Below are 15,270 nucleotides of genomic sequence, written 5' to 3'. Positions count from 1 at the left end.
GTGTCCTCTCATCATTTTGACTACGCACTAGTCAAATTCCAAACAAAGGAAATGTCACAAAACCAGAACAATAGTGTTTGCCCATTGAACTTTATTCAACCATACTCATACATATAAACACCAATATCATTCAAACTCCATACATATGTAAAATGTAAGACACAATTGTAAAGATTAAGATGAGCATGAACTTGCATTTCCAGAAAATTGTACAGCATTCTTTTGTTGTTCATCACTGTAAAGGTAGCAAAGGAGATATAGATACAAAATACTGCAACAGCGGTAGTAGGTAAACGGAGCTCCAAATACCAAAATATTGATTTGTGCTGAGCAAAAACTGAAATCAATCAGTTGATAATTAAAACCAAACTTCAAGAAGCAACTTTACAATGAAACCACTGCAGTCTGATTACGTTTCATTTTTCTTACGGTCTTTTTGGCGTCACTATGGCTTACACTTCCTCTCACAGTTGATTCCTTAACTCCTTTAGCTTCACTCAGCGGTTGTCTAGAAAAGATTACGGTAAGTGTCGTCATAATTATACTCAAATTAAAATGGGTGGCAGTGAGCAATCATTAGAGAGACGTCCCCCTATAAATGCTTCTTTTGAGTATCAAAGATTCATTCCCTGTCGGTTTGAAAGGCGGTTGTTTAATTAACGGTAGGTTCATCCCACAGACAACATTTCCAATTCCATAATCCATTCTTGCTCAAAATCGTCATCAGTGTGCCAGAATTGAGGTAAATGCACATTTTACCCTGCTGTGGCTGACTGTTTGATACTGAAACAATTGATTTTAAGCAGATGTGCAAATGTGAAGTGAATTTTTCATTAAAAGAAAAAAATAATTCAACTCTGTCAAGAAATGATATGGTACAACAAGTAACCATGCATGAGATTATAAAACAAGACAATACTGTTATACAAATTAATAAAGTGCTAATTGACACTATGCCGGCATCTAATATAAAAAGGACACTTATAAATAATATTACAATGTGTTATAATAACCGTTTCATTTTAAATTATTTAATAATTTCTATGTCAATTGAAAAACATCAAATTTCTTAATCTCATAACAGCCTCAACTGTCAGTAGAATAATAGAAGTTTTATGGTGAAAAGAGAAGCTGAGGTCAGCTAAAAGGGGATTTTCAAATATCAACTATTCAAAAGGGGAATATAAATTTAAAAAAAAATCAAAGAAGGACTGTCAGCATTGGAAGATATTAAAGATTACATCTTACATAAACACAAGTAATAATTAGCATGATTTTCCATAACTGTCCTGATTTTTGAGGTGAAAACCTCCACTTCCATGAAGCCATACAGGCAGCAGAGAGCCAGTGAAAGAGGACGGGTTCAACTGAAATGACATTTTGCATGTTCAGATTTCCCCATAATTCAAAGCATCCCATTGTGCGCAGCTTTTTTCTTATTTTGTCAGTTAGTTAACGGGGGCTCTCTAGCTCTTAAATTCTTGAATGTTGAATTGTTCATATGACGGCAGCTGAGTATCAATCATTTTATGATTGACACTACACTGCCTTGTAGTTATGCATTTCTGTTGTATTGCACCAAGGCTAATTTAATAATTGAGAGGCTTTTTGCATCTTTTAATCTTGCTGTGGAGACCTTTCTCATTCTCTCGGCAGCATGAGTACTACCACTCCTCCCAGTGTACTTCACACGTTCCTCCAGCTGTTGTTTGGAAGTCACTTACAGACCTGAAATCTCATTCCGTATACGAGCAAATGCTTGTAGCGCTGGATTTAACAGCAGTGCGTTTGAAGTTTAATGCCATCCTTTAAGTCCTTGTTCATACTTCCACAAGCTACTCAGCATCCCTGCCGTTGCAGGCCTCCTTCGGCCCCCCAGGCCTACAGGGGGAGTGGTTTGTCAGAAAGTACAGTCTGATTGTTTTCTGCTTATTTTGTGCAGTTCATGTCCCTTCGCTCAGTCCAGGGGATGAGGGTCAGCTATGGGCATGGTGTGCAGAACTTCATCCAGTAGCTGTAGTGCTCGGTGTAAATGGATCTCAATCCAGCAAGGCGTCTCTTTAATGCTTTGCCGTGGGTAGTCGGGCCCCCAGCCTTTCACAAAGCTCATCCGCAGGATACACAGCCTGCGCAGGTCATCGACCCCGATGCCTGCAGCAGCAGACAGACCTGCAGAAGAATTACAGTCAGCAACTTTTAGATCGATGTAGTACAATAGGCCAAAGCTTGCAGAAATGTTAGCTAAGTTGCTCTTGCAGTTAAAGTTTGAACACACAGCAGAGTAGAAAAACACGACTGTAAAATGCATATCTCCCATTATGATCAGGCCATCCATGTCATTGCATTCAAGCCTGCAGAACATATTCATTATGTAAATGTTAGCTATGTGGAACTTTATTTCATCTACAACTAAAATTGTCAAAGCTAAGCAGTTCACAGCTAATGCAAAGCAAACTGCTTGGTATGTACATTAAAGCAATAACTTTCCAATTAAATGAGAAAATATGAAATGAGGAGCATAGTTGTCACAGTTATTCCATCTTAGCTCTGTTTTAGGACTAACATGGAGTGTGAATAAATACATTTTAATATCAACACAATATGAAATCTGACAGAAATCTTTAAAACTGGGTTTTGTCCTTTTAAGATTAGTGAACGTTTCTCTTAAAATGTTCTGGAACTCAAGAAACGTAATTTCAGGCCAATTAATACTTTTCACAACGAGATCTGCATCTGTTTTGGAATGTATCCGGCCCTTTAAATGTATCTTAAGCAGATGCTTCATCCCGACCCACTATCCCCAATGTTCTACAAAATACAATTAAAAGGATTAAAGTCTGTCCAAAATAGTTCAGCTATGCTGACTAAATAATTATCAATAAAGAAAATAAAGCCTGTGTGCCAGTTTTTCTTTTCTTCCTCATTAACAGACGCTGCTGGTTGCTTTTCTTCTGTAAGTCTCTTGCTCACAACGCTGTGCAATCATAATAATACACTCGATGAAAAGTAAGAGCAGCAGTATGAACACTCACTGATGGCAGGGGCGATGCCTCCTACAGAGCTGGGCCCGGGAATGTTACCGGCCACTGCTGCTGCCTGGGCTGCAGATGCTGCCTGAGCCGTCGCTGCCTGCTGCTGCATCTGCCTGTGGCACTGACGCAGGTCGAACACCTGGCAGGGGACAAAGATAATCGATAACATGTGACAAAAAGCCATTTATGGACACTGAAGCATTTGCACTGTCTAACTGCATCAGAGTTGGATGTATTAATGGTATAGATTCCATTGAATGATACAACTAAAAGCGAATACTGAAGATATTTTACTGTGATTATGGCTACTCCAACTCTAAACATAATTTCATCAACAAAAGAGCATTACTTCTTTTTTTTACCATGGCCCAATCTTCCTTGCATTAGAGCCTCGATCACATTATGACTATTGGATTATTATTATGGATTATTGGTGTGCATGTACTGTAAATGTAGCTAGCACCATGAGCAATTAGGAATTTGCAAATTGGAATAACACCTACTTGGATTGTCTTGCTTTTCATTGAACGGCCATTGTACTGCAATCTCACCTTGATGTAAGCGCTGGGGTAGATCTTGTGAACTGCATCTCCAGGGGCACGTCCAGCCTCTCGATCCAGGTAATAACTCTGCACAAACACTGCGTGATCACTCAAGCAGCGCACCCAGACATCTCCTTCACCTTTGCACTCCAGCTGCATGCCTTTGCCAATGTGGAGCCTCAGGACAGAAAGGAGGGAAATGAATGGTAAGCACAGTCAGAAAAGTGAGCTATACAAAACAGTGCATTACTGTCAATCACTTATCACCATACCTACAACATGCAGTAAATATGAATTGCTTGAGGGTTTAATATGATTATATATCTGCCAGTATGAGGGGGTAATACCTGGCTCTCTCTATGTTCTCTGTCCTGTGGACATTGCTCAGCTGGCCTAAGCAAAAGCGGTTCCCTCCTGATGGATCAACGTAACCATCCACAGTCACTATCGGACACGTGGACTGCACCTTAAAGGTCTCCCCAACTTGGACGTCCATCTCGAAGTACGCAATGGAGCACCAGTATTCTGGAGCTGGAACAAACCAACAAACAACCCAAGTCAAATTGGATACACGTGCGTTAAGTATGTGGATTGTCTTTCATCTGCAGCTCAATGCTCACCAGGGTGATTGGATAGTGGGGGCTGGAACGCAATTTCATTGGTTACCGGCCCTGCAACATGTCAACATTATTTTTTAACAAGCAATTCTGAAACTACACCAGTTCTTAATAGGTGATGTGTAACATTGTTACAGATCATGCAGTAACAATGCTGACAACTAGCAGATTTCCTAAAATGGATAATCTTTAACACAGATGGCTAGTCTTTAATCACAGTAACACATATATATATATATATATGTATGAGAAAGTCCGCTATGGAAAACAGTTTTGATCTACAACACATATCACTGTTACACATTTATCAAATCAATTTAAACATATGGTACATTGCATTCGAGTGTATATTATCTTAATATAGAAATCATTAAGGGTCTGTCGGAAAAGAAAGGACAATTTTTAATGCTTCATGTGAGCAGAATTTCCTTCCACTCACAATAATGCCCTGTGTGAGGCATGGGGGGATGATGCTGGAGATGCCCATTTTGATGTTGTGGTACTGCAGGGGTGAAGCTGCTGTTTCTGCTCCAACTGGGGTTAGGATCTGTAAATATAAATAATTAAATAGTTGTGTTGCCCAATTTGTGCCAACTTGAAGTCTGTGTGGTAGATCAGATCATAATATATAAAATTGTTGTTTATTGCATTAAAAGTAGCTTTGCTCAATCAAAATGTCAAACTTAACAGGCAATCCCTTCTAAAATTGTGAATTTAAAATGACCTATATCTATTTTTGCAATAACATAAAATGTATACTTTTACAGCTTTTTTGTTTTTTAACTTGATAGCATGAATTTAAGAGAGTGCCTCTTGCATTATGTTTTGCATAGATATGTCGTCACTGTATAGTGTCTCACTTGAGGGTCCAGCACTGATGGAACAGAAAGCAGAGGTTGAGGCTGAACTGCTGCCCTCTGATAGGGGGAGTAGGGCGGGGTTGAGGAAGCTCTCCTGTGGACTGGGCCTCGACGGGGGATGCTGGATGGTCTGCAGGTGGTTTTCAGGGCTTGAGTAAGATTGGTGGATGTCATAGTCATACTCATCCTTGACCAGGAGTGGAACTACATGATGATAGCAGACAAAAGTCAAACTAAAAGGTCCACAAAATCTTCAACGAGCAAACAGGAAAACTTTGACACCTACTCACCTGAACCTGAAAGGGTCAATCCTGATAAGTCTGCAAAACATGAAGAGGAAAAAAATAGATGTCATTCGATCCGTCGATGTAGGTCAATAGAACATGCCTTGTAATTTCCTCAACCTGATAACTCTATCATTTTATCACTAAGAATGTGCAGTATCAGTGAACCTATTGTTCTAAATTATTTAAAAGGTGCTGTGGAATAAAAAGTGATAAAATGATGCAAGTGGATATAAACATTCTACACACCCCTACAGGTTTTTGTGATGTAAAAAAAATCATGTCCAAACATGTTCCACCTTAATGGGACCTATAACATAAACCATTAAATTGAAAAATATGCACACCGTTAAACTAATACTTTGTTGATGCATCTTTTAATTTTATTACAGCACTCAGACTTTTTGGGTAGGAGTCTATTAGCATGGCACATCTTGACTTGGCAATATTTGCCCACTCTTTGCCAAAGCACTCAAAATCTATCAGATTGCGAGGGCATCTCCGGTGCACAGCCCCCTACAGATCACCCCACGGATGTTCGATTTGATTCAGGTCTGAAACTTTAATCTTCTTCTGGTGAAGCCATGCTTTTGTTGATTTGGATCTATGCTTTTGGTCATTGTCGTGCTGAAAGGAGAAATTCCTCTTCATCTTCAGCTTTTTAACGGAAACCTGAAGGTATCGTGCCAAAGTTGAGTGATATTTGGAACTGTTCATAATTTCTTCCACCTTTACTAAGGCCCCGGTTCCAGCTGAAAAACAATCGCCCCAACGCATGATGCTGCCACCACCATTCTTCACTGTGGGTATGGTGTTCTTTGGGTGATGTGCAGTGTTGTTTTTGCGCCAAACAGACCTGTTGGAATTATGGCCAAAAGGTTCAACCCTGGTTTCATCAGACCATAACACATTTACCCACATGCTTTTGCAAAATGTAGCCAGGCTTGGATGATTTTCTTCATAAGAAAAGGCTTCCGTCTTGCCACACTACCCCATAACCTAAACATATGAAGAATACGGAAGATTTTTGTCAAATGTACTACACAGCCAGTACTAGCCAGGAACTCCTGCAGCTCCTTTAATGTTTCTGTAGGCCTCTTGGAAGCCTCGCTGAACAGTTTTCTCGTCTTTTCATCAATTTTGAAAGGGACGTCCAGTTCTTGGTAATGTCACTGTTGTGCTCTATTTTCTCCACTTGATGACTGTTCACTGTGTTCCATTGTATATTTAATGACTTGGAAATGTGTGTGTACCCTTGTCCCTCTGATGCTTTGGAAGCTCTCTGCAGACCATGGCTTTTGCTGTAAGATGCAACTAAGAAAATGTCAGGAAAATCCTACTAGAAGAGCTGAACTTTATTTGGGTCACTTTAAATGATGGCAAGTGTGTACTGACTGCTGTTTAACATAAGTTTGAATGTGATTGGTTAATTCTGAACACAGCCACATCCCCAGTTATAAGAGGTTGTGCACACTTATGCAATCAGGTTATTGTACGTTTTTTATTTTTCCCTCTAACAGATTTCAGTTTGTTTTTCAATTGTTCACGTTATAGATTCATCTTTGTCTCTTTTTTTTTTAACATCACAAAAAACTGGCATTTTAACAGGGATGTGTAGACTTTTTATATTCACCATGTATTAAAAATTCCAAGTCCAGGTAATAATTTCAACTTTTTAATTATTATGAAGGGGCTGAATCATAATCATGTGAAAAAACCACCCACTATTATCAACCTTCACAATCCCTCAGTGTGTCTGTAGCATCAGAATATATTTCTCAATAACCTAAAACAATGATATGTAGTCAAGATTAACAAACCTGTGATGATTACTTACCAATGCCTGGCGAGACGACCCTCTCGTAATGGTAGGGGTTGACACAAACATTGTCACATTTCAAGTCAAAGGCATACTGGCAATATTTAACATGTTTTAACTCATTCTTGTGTAGATCAGGCCATCGCCACAGTCGGGCATAGACAACATGGGGAAAACCTTTGCGCCCTGCAACCTAAAGCACAGATAGGAAGATATAATGAGATAGTTAGTGTTTTTTTACCTCCAATTACAATCAGCATACTATTAAACCAACTTGGGACTGTATATCTGCTACTGTACCTGTAGTCGTCCATCCAAAGTTCTCTGTATGGTTACACACTTGCTAGGATGAGCTCCATTTGTAGTGATGGCTGTGATAAGGGAATCAAGCTCATCTTTCTTCTCTTTTAGCTTCTTGACAAGACTCTCAATAGCTCGCTTAGCAAAGCTTTCACTCTCCCCTCCCTGTCGGTGGCACATCAAGCTATGCACAATGCTCAAACAGGCATCATTACTTGTGGGAGTGTTTGTGATTGACATCTTGCTCTTTGGGCTTCAACCTCAGGGAGACGTTCTCAAGTTGTATCTTTTATGCCTTTACCAGTTTAAGTGTGACGGTGAAAGTGCTATTGCAGTACTGCACGGTGGCATCCTAAAACAGAAAGTGCAGTGTCTTATTACTGAGAGTTCAGATGGTATGCCAACCAAAATGTACATTGCATTAGGACTACATAAAGTGGCACTCAATGTAGAAACTGTGTATAATCATGACTGAAGAGGAAGAGAATAGTTAATCATATTATTCAGGCCTCTTCAAAGCCAATCTAACATATCTTTAAAATGACATATGACAGTAAAATAACATTTAGCCACCAGTCACAGAAAATAGTTTGGGGCAACTTTCAAAACTTCGTAAAATAGACATGTTGGGGATCTTTCATGTAATACTCTGTTAGCATTCCCAGCTTACTGTGAACAACTTTTTCTCTCACCAACATTTCAAATTGACAGCTGACGTTCACTCATGCAGACACTCACACTAGGCGTCAATAATTAAAGGTTGAAATGCAAAACAAAACATTAGCATGGCACCAATTACTGTGTTTTTACCCAACCTGGACTGAATTATAATACTGTTATTACATGCGAATGTATAAGTAAATACTTATGTTTAGTATGTATTGAGGAGTAAGAAGCTTGCTAACATTGCTCAGCTGCTGTTGGCGTTAGCCTCGCTAGGCTTGACGTTAAATGAACTGTTATTGACAACTCACGCAATATAGAAAGAGCACAAACGTACCGTGGACTTGGTGGTTCATCTGCGCCGTAGCTTTAGTCCCACTGGTCAAAGTTGATGAATGTTGATGTGCTTTCTAACGTTTGCTAGCATGCCTTAATGATATTTAAGCTAGCTTGCTAGCACATTCGCTCACAGCTAACTAGCTACAAACCCTCAACTCCTCGCGTGCTCGCTGGCTAAAGTGCGCTACCTCGTGAAATGTTTCAACGGCAGACACATTAAGTGTATATGTAGTCCGTATTAAACTAAAACTGTATAACAAAATACATCATAATAATATCCCAACACATTTATGGTTAACTGGCCACGAAAATAAACAACAAAAATGCTCCCACCCACCACACTCTAACTGCGCATGCGCGAGTAAAATATGACAGGCGTGGTGCTGCTACTGTTAGTTAGAAAATCAAAACCCCTTACTAATTGCAAACCATATACGTACATACATATATACATATATACATACATACATACATACATACATACATACATACATACATACATACATACATACATACATACTTGCAAAATTCACGCCCCTTGAATTAAATAGATTTTAATTTGGATGATATGTACTGGACCTACACAAAAACCTTTTGTATTCACCCCTTTTGCTATTAGTCCCTAAATAAGATCTGGTGCTTTAGAAGACACATCATTATTTAAATGAAGTTAACCTGTGAGCGATCCAAGTGTCACATGATCTAACGGAGCACTATTTAATCAAATATTACAGAATGGAAATAATATGGCCCCGCAACAAGCTTGCCAAGAGAGGACTTTTGTGGTGTGACGGATTTTATTGTAATATAAAGTCTCCCCCTTGTGGTTATAACATAGGGTGACATAACATAAATAAAAATAGTCCCCTGTCCAATCATCTCTCATGCTCTCTCCTCCATATCTCTCAATGTGATTAGCCATGTGTTTATGATTTAAAGTTGGCCTCCCATAGACAGCAATAGCGTTGTTGCACGTGATGAACAAAGCTGCCATCACATAAACCTACTCAGCTTTGTTGTTGACAGATACCATGTGAGAGTTAGGTAAAGCGACTGATACCTTAAGAAAAGGCAGATTTTGTATAATTGTATGTATCTTTTCGTTAACAGTGAAACTATTTCTCTTTACTTTCATCAAACAAACTAGTGTATTGTTTATAAAGTATAAAAAATAAATGGAAATATATATTTGTATGTATTTATGGATGGATTAGTTGTTCTTTTTTTAGGAGGTTTATTTAAACAAAGCAGTGTTTGCTTTGTTTAAAGGCCAGTACGACAGAAGAGTAAATACAGTAGGGAGTGTTCAAGCTGGCAAAACAAATCAAACAATATATTTATTTTTTTACCATTTTGTTATGATTGCCATTAATATGTGGAGCTATTGAAGCAATAATATTGCAGTTGTTTCCAAGTCAAAAAGAGAGTCAGAAGAAAATAGTCAAACTAGTCATGTGGGGGAAAGTCTTTGCTTTTAATAAAATCAAATATAACATACATCCCCTTCTCCTCGCCCCAATATCTTTGTCCAGTCCCCAAAATACAGCAAGCCATAATGAACAAATAATTCAATCAAGGAATCAATTTGTTCACTGCCAGTATATCTCTGCCCTGCACACTTGGCCTATGTAAATATGTGTGCGGACTGAGCATCCCATTAAGTTTGAAAGTTCAACAGTGTTATTCCATCATTGTTATCTGCTTCCGACTGTTAACAGCAGAAGCTAGGTGGTGATGTGACATGTAATTTTTCCATTTGTACGGTTGCTGTGGTCGTGATAAGGGCCTCAGCATGCCTGTGTCAGAAAAAGGAAGTGGGAGGGTTCAGAGGGCACCAAGCAACCTGATGGCAGGGTTGTCAATAGAGCATGTTGGCGTTGGAGACCAGGAATCTGACACCACCTCACCTCACAAATGCTGCCACTTGGAGTGGCGTCTCATCCTGAGTGATGGTCTACAAGACTCCAGGCTCTGACACCTCGTTATCACTGTGGCATGGAAGCAGGCAGAGAGAGGCCCGCCAGGCATGTGACGCAAGAGGAATGGGGATTAAGGTTGTTAGGTAGGGAATGCTGCGATTACCTGGCAATGACACAGGGTGTACAACAAATCAAAACTTGCTCAATGACTATTTTTGATGTCAGGTATTTTATTTGTACAACCATAATAACATCAATATTGGTGCGAGAACCAAAAGCAGGATATGAATGGCTGGGGTGTGAGGAAAGATTTCACAGCAGTTGACAGACATGTTTGGAAAGAGACATTTTTCAGACAATAAGCCTCAAATAGCTCCAAGACACCGTGAAAATCCCCTCCTGGTCAAAAGCCAGAGAAAATATACTTTTAGCAAGTTTGGCAAGCAAATACGAGGAAATGTGTCACATTCTATAAATAATTTCAACAGCTCCAGTTCCAGTGCTCAGTAACAAATTATACCGTTTGCAAATCTGCAGCATGTTTACCTATAAATCATTTTGGCAAGACTGTGATTTAATTACAATTTAATTTAAGATACATTTCATATTACAAAAACAAAAAAAGCATACAGCATCCTATAAGTAGTGCAAATCATTGTAATCTGGTGGCTATCCTAAAATGTAGATTTCTAAAAGAAATAGTTTTGAGAAAGGTCTGTGATAATACATTTAGATGTTGGTATGTTGTGAGTATACTCTGTTCCAGCACCCACACTGAAATAACCCAAAGCAAAAACTTAACTTTTATCAGATTGAAACTTTGCACTCAGGGTACATCTTTTGTGTTAAGATCTCTCACACACATTTCCAAATTATTTGATTATTGTAACTGATATCAGTGCTGCAGTATTGGACCTTTTGATTCGCCCCGAATATTATGAAATGTTCAGACGTCTGTTATCATAACTTTCTTTACTCGTCTTCTTTTTTGTGTCACTGTGTCGGATGCCACTGATGCCATATTTGCAAGAATATGGCCTGTGATTGACAATGAATTGTGGAACTTATCCAAAAGCGTTCTAAAATAATTATAGTTTATCATGACAGACAGCTTTATATTCTACACTAATATAACATAAACAATTTAGCTTTATACAATTACAAATGTACATCTTGTAGCACAGATTTGTGTCTGTCACTAATTTACAACTATAGTCTAGACTTGTGTTTTTTACATAACACTGTACTGTGGAAACAAGCACATGATAAGATAAATAGATAGATAAATAGATAGATAGATAGATAGATAGATAAATAGACAGACAGACAGACAGACAGACAGACAGAACAGACAGACAGACAGACAGACAGATAGACAGATAGACAGATAGATAGACAGACAGACAGACAGACAGACAGACAGACAGACAGATAGATAGATAGATAGATAGATAGATAGATAGACAGACAGACAGACAGACAGACAGACAGACAGACAGATAGATAGATAGATAGACAGATAGATAGATAGATAGATAGATAGATAGACAGACAGACAGACAGACAGACAGACAGACAGATAGATAGACAGACAGACAGATAGATAGATAGATAGATAGATAGATAGATAGATAGATAGATAGATAGATAGATAGATAGATAGATAGATAGATAGATAGATAGATAGATAGATAGATAGATAGATAGATAGATAGATAGATAGATAGATAGATAGATAGATAGATAGATAGATAGATATGTTTCTGAGATGATGGTTGAAACATCAGGGCCCAGTCTCTATCTCTGTGTAATAGTTCTCAGTGCTATCTACAGCCACACTCTGCCACCACCATTCCCTCATACTTGTGGTTGAAAGTGATCACCCCATTTTCATGATAAAGGAGTGAGATAGGCTCCAACCTAGTGGGTACACAGCAGGCACGCGATGCTCTCTCTGGACTCTTAGCACTCAGCAGTGTCTGCACTATGGCATGTCTAGTAGGCGAGACCTCGGAAGTCATCGTTGGGTTGCACACACCGTTGCACTCATACGCCTCATAGCCCACAGGTTGGATGACCCACGTATCCCAGCCGATGTCTCGAAAATCAACAAAGAGTGGGGTCCTCTTGCATGACTCGCTCTTAACATTGCGACGGATTCGGGGAGGTGTGTCATAGATAAGGTTGGACTGCAGTTGCATGAGAGACTGTGTGTCCCGCTTGTCCTGGTTGCCGTAGCCAGGGTAGTGATTAACGTGCCCCCGGAAAGCTTGTTGGCTCCGGCCCACGTTTTCAGGAAGGCTGTTCTCGTGCTCAATCCTCTGGTTGAGCTCTTGTTTATCCTGTTTGTGGTCTCTACTCTGATCTTCTGAGAATACAATAATTACTGCATTGTGTTTCCCCTCCAAGCTCTTGTTGATACCAACCTCAACCAACCTCCTGCCCTGCTCTGTGACCTCTTGTGTGGCCCCTTCCTCTTCTGACCCCAGACCTGCAATATGAACCTCCAGACTGTGAGTTGCACACCCTGACTTCCGCCAGAGTGCAACCACGTGAGTCAGATCAAACGACACCCAGCCGTTATCTTTGGCACGGATATGCTTTGTCACCAGTTCCTCCAAATCCTTCATCTCCACCACCTCCTCTTTATCCCTCCTTCTCCCTTCTTTCCCCACCTCTTTAGTCCAAACAACGCCCTTGTGTTTTTTGTAGACGGTCACCTTGCAGTCAATGCCAGCATATGGTCTTTGGGTCTTCTGGAACAAGGTGAAAAGGCGAAGCTCAGCTATTGTTATGTTCTCGTTGTGGCTCATTGAGATGTTGAATAGCAAAGGGTATATCCTCACACCCCTGGCCGTCATACTGTCGGTGGAAGAATCTGAAATTAAAACATTAAAAAAAGTGTGTGTGAATGCCTTTTGTATGTATCCATGGTCAAAACACAAGTTAAACTATTTTACATAATAAAATGTACGCATCCTATCAAAGACACATAATAGATGTTTTTAGTCCGTTTGAATTGTAATACATAATATAATGGTAATTGTCAAAGCTTAGTTCAAGTGCAGCTTCGTTGTTTCAATCAAAACAAGTTACTAGATTTACACCACCTTAACTTCTATAAATCAAAGTAATCTGAATCTTGAAATCAATAAATTATTGGAACGTAAAACATGATTTCAATGATCCTTCGAGGGAGTGTACAGCTTAATTAAAAAAGAAAACAACAACACAAAGTAAAAAACAAGGTATGCAATACATAAAATTCCTCAATATTCTCGTTAGTGTCAAACTAACAAACAAGTCTGTACCTTCGTTCCTGAAACTGCGTACAACGTTGGCCGAGGGCACAGCGGTGGGGTCAGTAACAAATCGGTTGTACAGCTCCAGCATGTACTCTGGTGGCTCCTTGCGGGCAGCGAGAGGCCTGGCCTGGGGCCTCAGCTCCGTCAGGTTCATTGTGGCCAGAAACTGGCTCAGAAAGTCCTGCGTATCAAGTAGCGGATTATCACCTACATCCCGACCGACTGATACCCTGTGATGGTTCTCAGGAGACCTGATGGGACTGCTCAAGCTCGAACCAGTCAACATCAGAAGCAGGACGTTGAGAGTGCGGATAAACCCAAGGTTGGAGAAGACTGAAATGGTCATGGTTGAGTGAAAGAAAGGTCAAAATCCAAAGCTTGAGTATCAGATGAGAAGACGGGAGGGATCCTTTGGAGAGGATACCTAGAAACGGCTCAACCTGCCGAGGACGCTTCGTTAAGGGACAACAGGTTGCCGTTGTGGGCAAAGAGAAAATCGCTTTGCCCTGGTTGATCTTGAGGTTTGGCTCTGAGGGCAGGGCTGTGCTGACATGTTTGGAGATGTCACTAAGGCCCTGCTCGGCCCTCCTCTCTCTCTCCCGGCCAGGAACATATGACTATCCATAATCATATCCACTGATAGTCTCATTGTGATGTACATTTTTCTTTTACTTTTCCTTACAGTGGCTCTAGATTTACATGACAGTGGATGTATGAACTTATTTTATGTGGCACAATGCTGGAATCAAAAATGTAAAACATTCGAAGATAAGGAAGTTGTTGCAACTACCTTCAGCAACGAGCGTGACAAATTAAATATTAGGAAATATGTTGTACCATTTTTACATCTAATGCAGGAAATCAATTATTATGCTTCACAATCTCCACTAGAGGCCAGTGTAGACTCAATATGTGTCCTCCTGCCGCCTCATCTTAAATTTAATCAAACCATTTGGTGCTGATTTTATCTCATTTGCATATGCTTTTAACTAATTATTTTTTTTATAATGGTGGTCGTCAGACACATATGCAATCATTACAATCATTTCAGTGTATACCCACTTCAACCAATAAATGACTGACTTAAAACAAACTGCAACATAAGACATTTCAGCCATAGTGCTGCATCAATGTATATGACACATACATGCAAATCATGAAGATGTAGATGTATGAACGCACAGTACACGTGTGTATCTAAAACATGAATATTGTCAACACATTCAAGCCCTCTCAGTGGCAGCGTGTGCCACACAAGTTCAGAAGTTCATAATCACCCCTCGTGAGGTTCTTGACAGCTTGTCTGGGTTCTCTCAGGGGTCCTTCAAACTGTTTCAGGGGAGAGCAGAGAATGGAAGCGAAATACTTTTTTTTGTTATAACATTAGTTATTAAAATAAGATCGCACAGAATATTAGTATGTGTGATTTGGTTAAAGAGATACTGTAGTTTTCTGAGTCAGAAATGAAAAAGTAAGTTGTGTTTGTAATTGTGCTGAAGCCACTTTAAAGTTTGAGTCCTTGTTCTCATGATGTATCCTGTGTAGTGTGACTAAAGATGTGCCCTGGCTGTGAATACATGTACATAACAT

The 15,270-nt window shown here is 39.6% G+C and overlaps 2 protein-coding genes across 2 annotated transcripts; both read right to left on the bottom strand.

Annotated features, from left to right (window-relative positions):
- Positions 1-71: 71 nt before the first annotated feature.
- Positions 72-8,819, bottom strand: smad4a (SMAD family member 4a). The gene is made up of 11 exons (XM_034546287.1): positions 8,455-8,819; positions 7,455-7,806; positions 7,173-7,347; positions 5,342-5,371; positions 5,052-5,255; positions 4,631-4,738; positions 4,195-4,245; positions 3,922-4,105; positions 3,584-3,752; positions 3,033-3,171; positions 72-2,169 (listed from the first exon to the last, which is right to left on the bottom strand). The coding sequence occupies exons 2-11, from the start codon at positions 7,692-7,694 to the stop codon at positions 1,958-1,960; spliced, it is 1,512 nt and encodes a 503-aa protein (XP_034402178.1). The 5' UTR covers positions 7,695-7,806; positions 8,455-8,819; the 3' UTR covers positions 72-1,957.
- Positions 8,820-12,198: 3,379 nt separating this feature from the next.
- On the bottom strand, positions 12,199-14,026 carry LOC117740109 (bone morphogenetic protein 10-like). Its single transcript, XM_034546288.1, has 2 exons — positions 13,687-14,026; positions 12,199-13,253 (listed from the first exon to the last, which is right to left on the bottom strand). Exons 1-2 carry the CDS (start codon positions 14,024-14,026, stop codon positions 12,199-12,201), a joined length of 1,395 nt encoding a protein of 464 aa, XP_034402179.1.
- Between the last annotated feature and the right edge of the window lie 1,244 nt (positions 14,027-15,270).

The sequence above is a fragment of the Cyclopterus lumpus genome, chromosome 12, assembly GCF_009769545.1.
Source record: "Cyclopterus lumpus isolate fCycLum1 chromosome 12, fCycLum1.pri, whole genome shotgun sequence".
NCBI classification, from domain to species: domain Eukaryota; kingdom Metazoa; phylum Chordata; class Actinopteri; order Perciformes; family Cyclopteridae; genus Cyclopterus; species Cyclopterus lumpus.
Note: the sequence above shows the minus strand (reverse complement) of the source record. Positions and strands in the feature narration are given on the sequence as shown.

Bases quoted from the DNA above. Each gene is read 5' to 3' on its own strand.
- smad4a (XM_034546287.1), bottom strand. From the start codon at position 7,694: ATGTCAATCACAAACACTCCCACAAGTAATGATGCCTGTTTGAGCATT. The intron at 7,348-7,454 runs GTACAGTAGCAG...TCTGTGCTTTAG, and splicing joins CTTTGGATGGACGACTACAG to GTTGCAGGGCGCAAAGGTTT. The intron at 3,753-3,921 runs GTATTACCCCCT...TTCTGTCCTGAG, and splicing joins GAGAACATAGAGAGAGCCAG to GCTCCACATTGGCAAAGGCA.
- LOC117740109 (XM_034546288.1), bottom strand. From the start codon at position 14,026: ATGACCATTTCAGTCTTCTCCAACCTTGGGTTTATCCGCACTCTCAAC. The intron at 13,254-13,686 runs GTACAGACTTGT...TTTTAATTTCAG, and splicing joins ACGCAGTTTCAGGAACGAAG to ATTCTTCCACCGACAGTATG.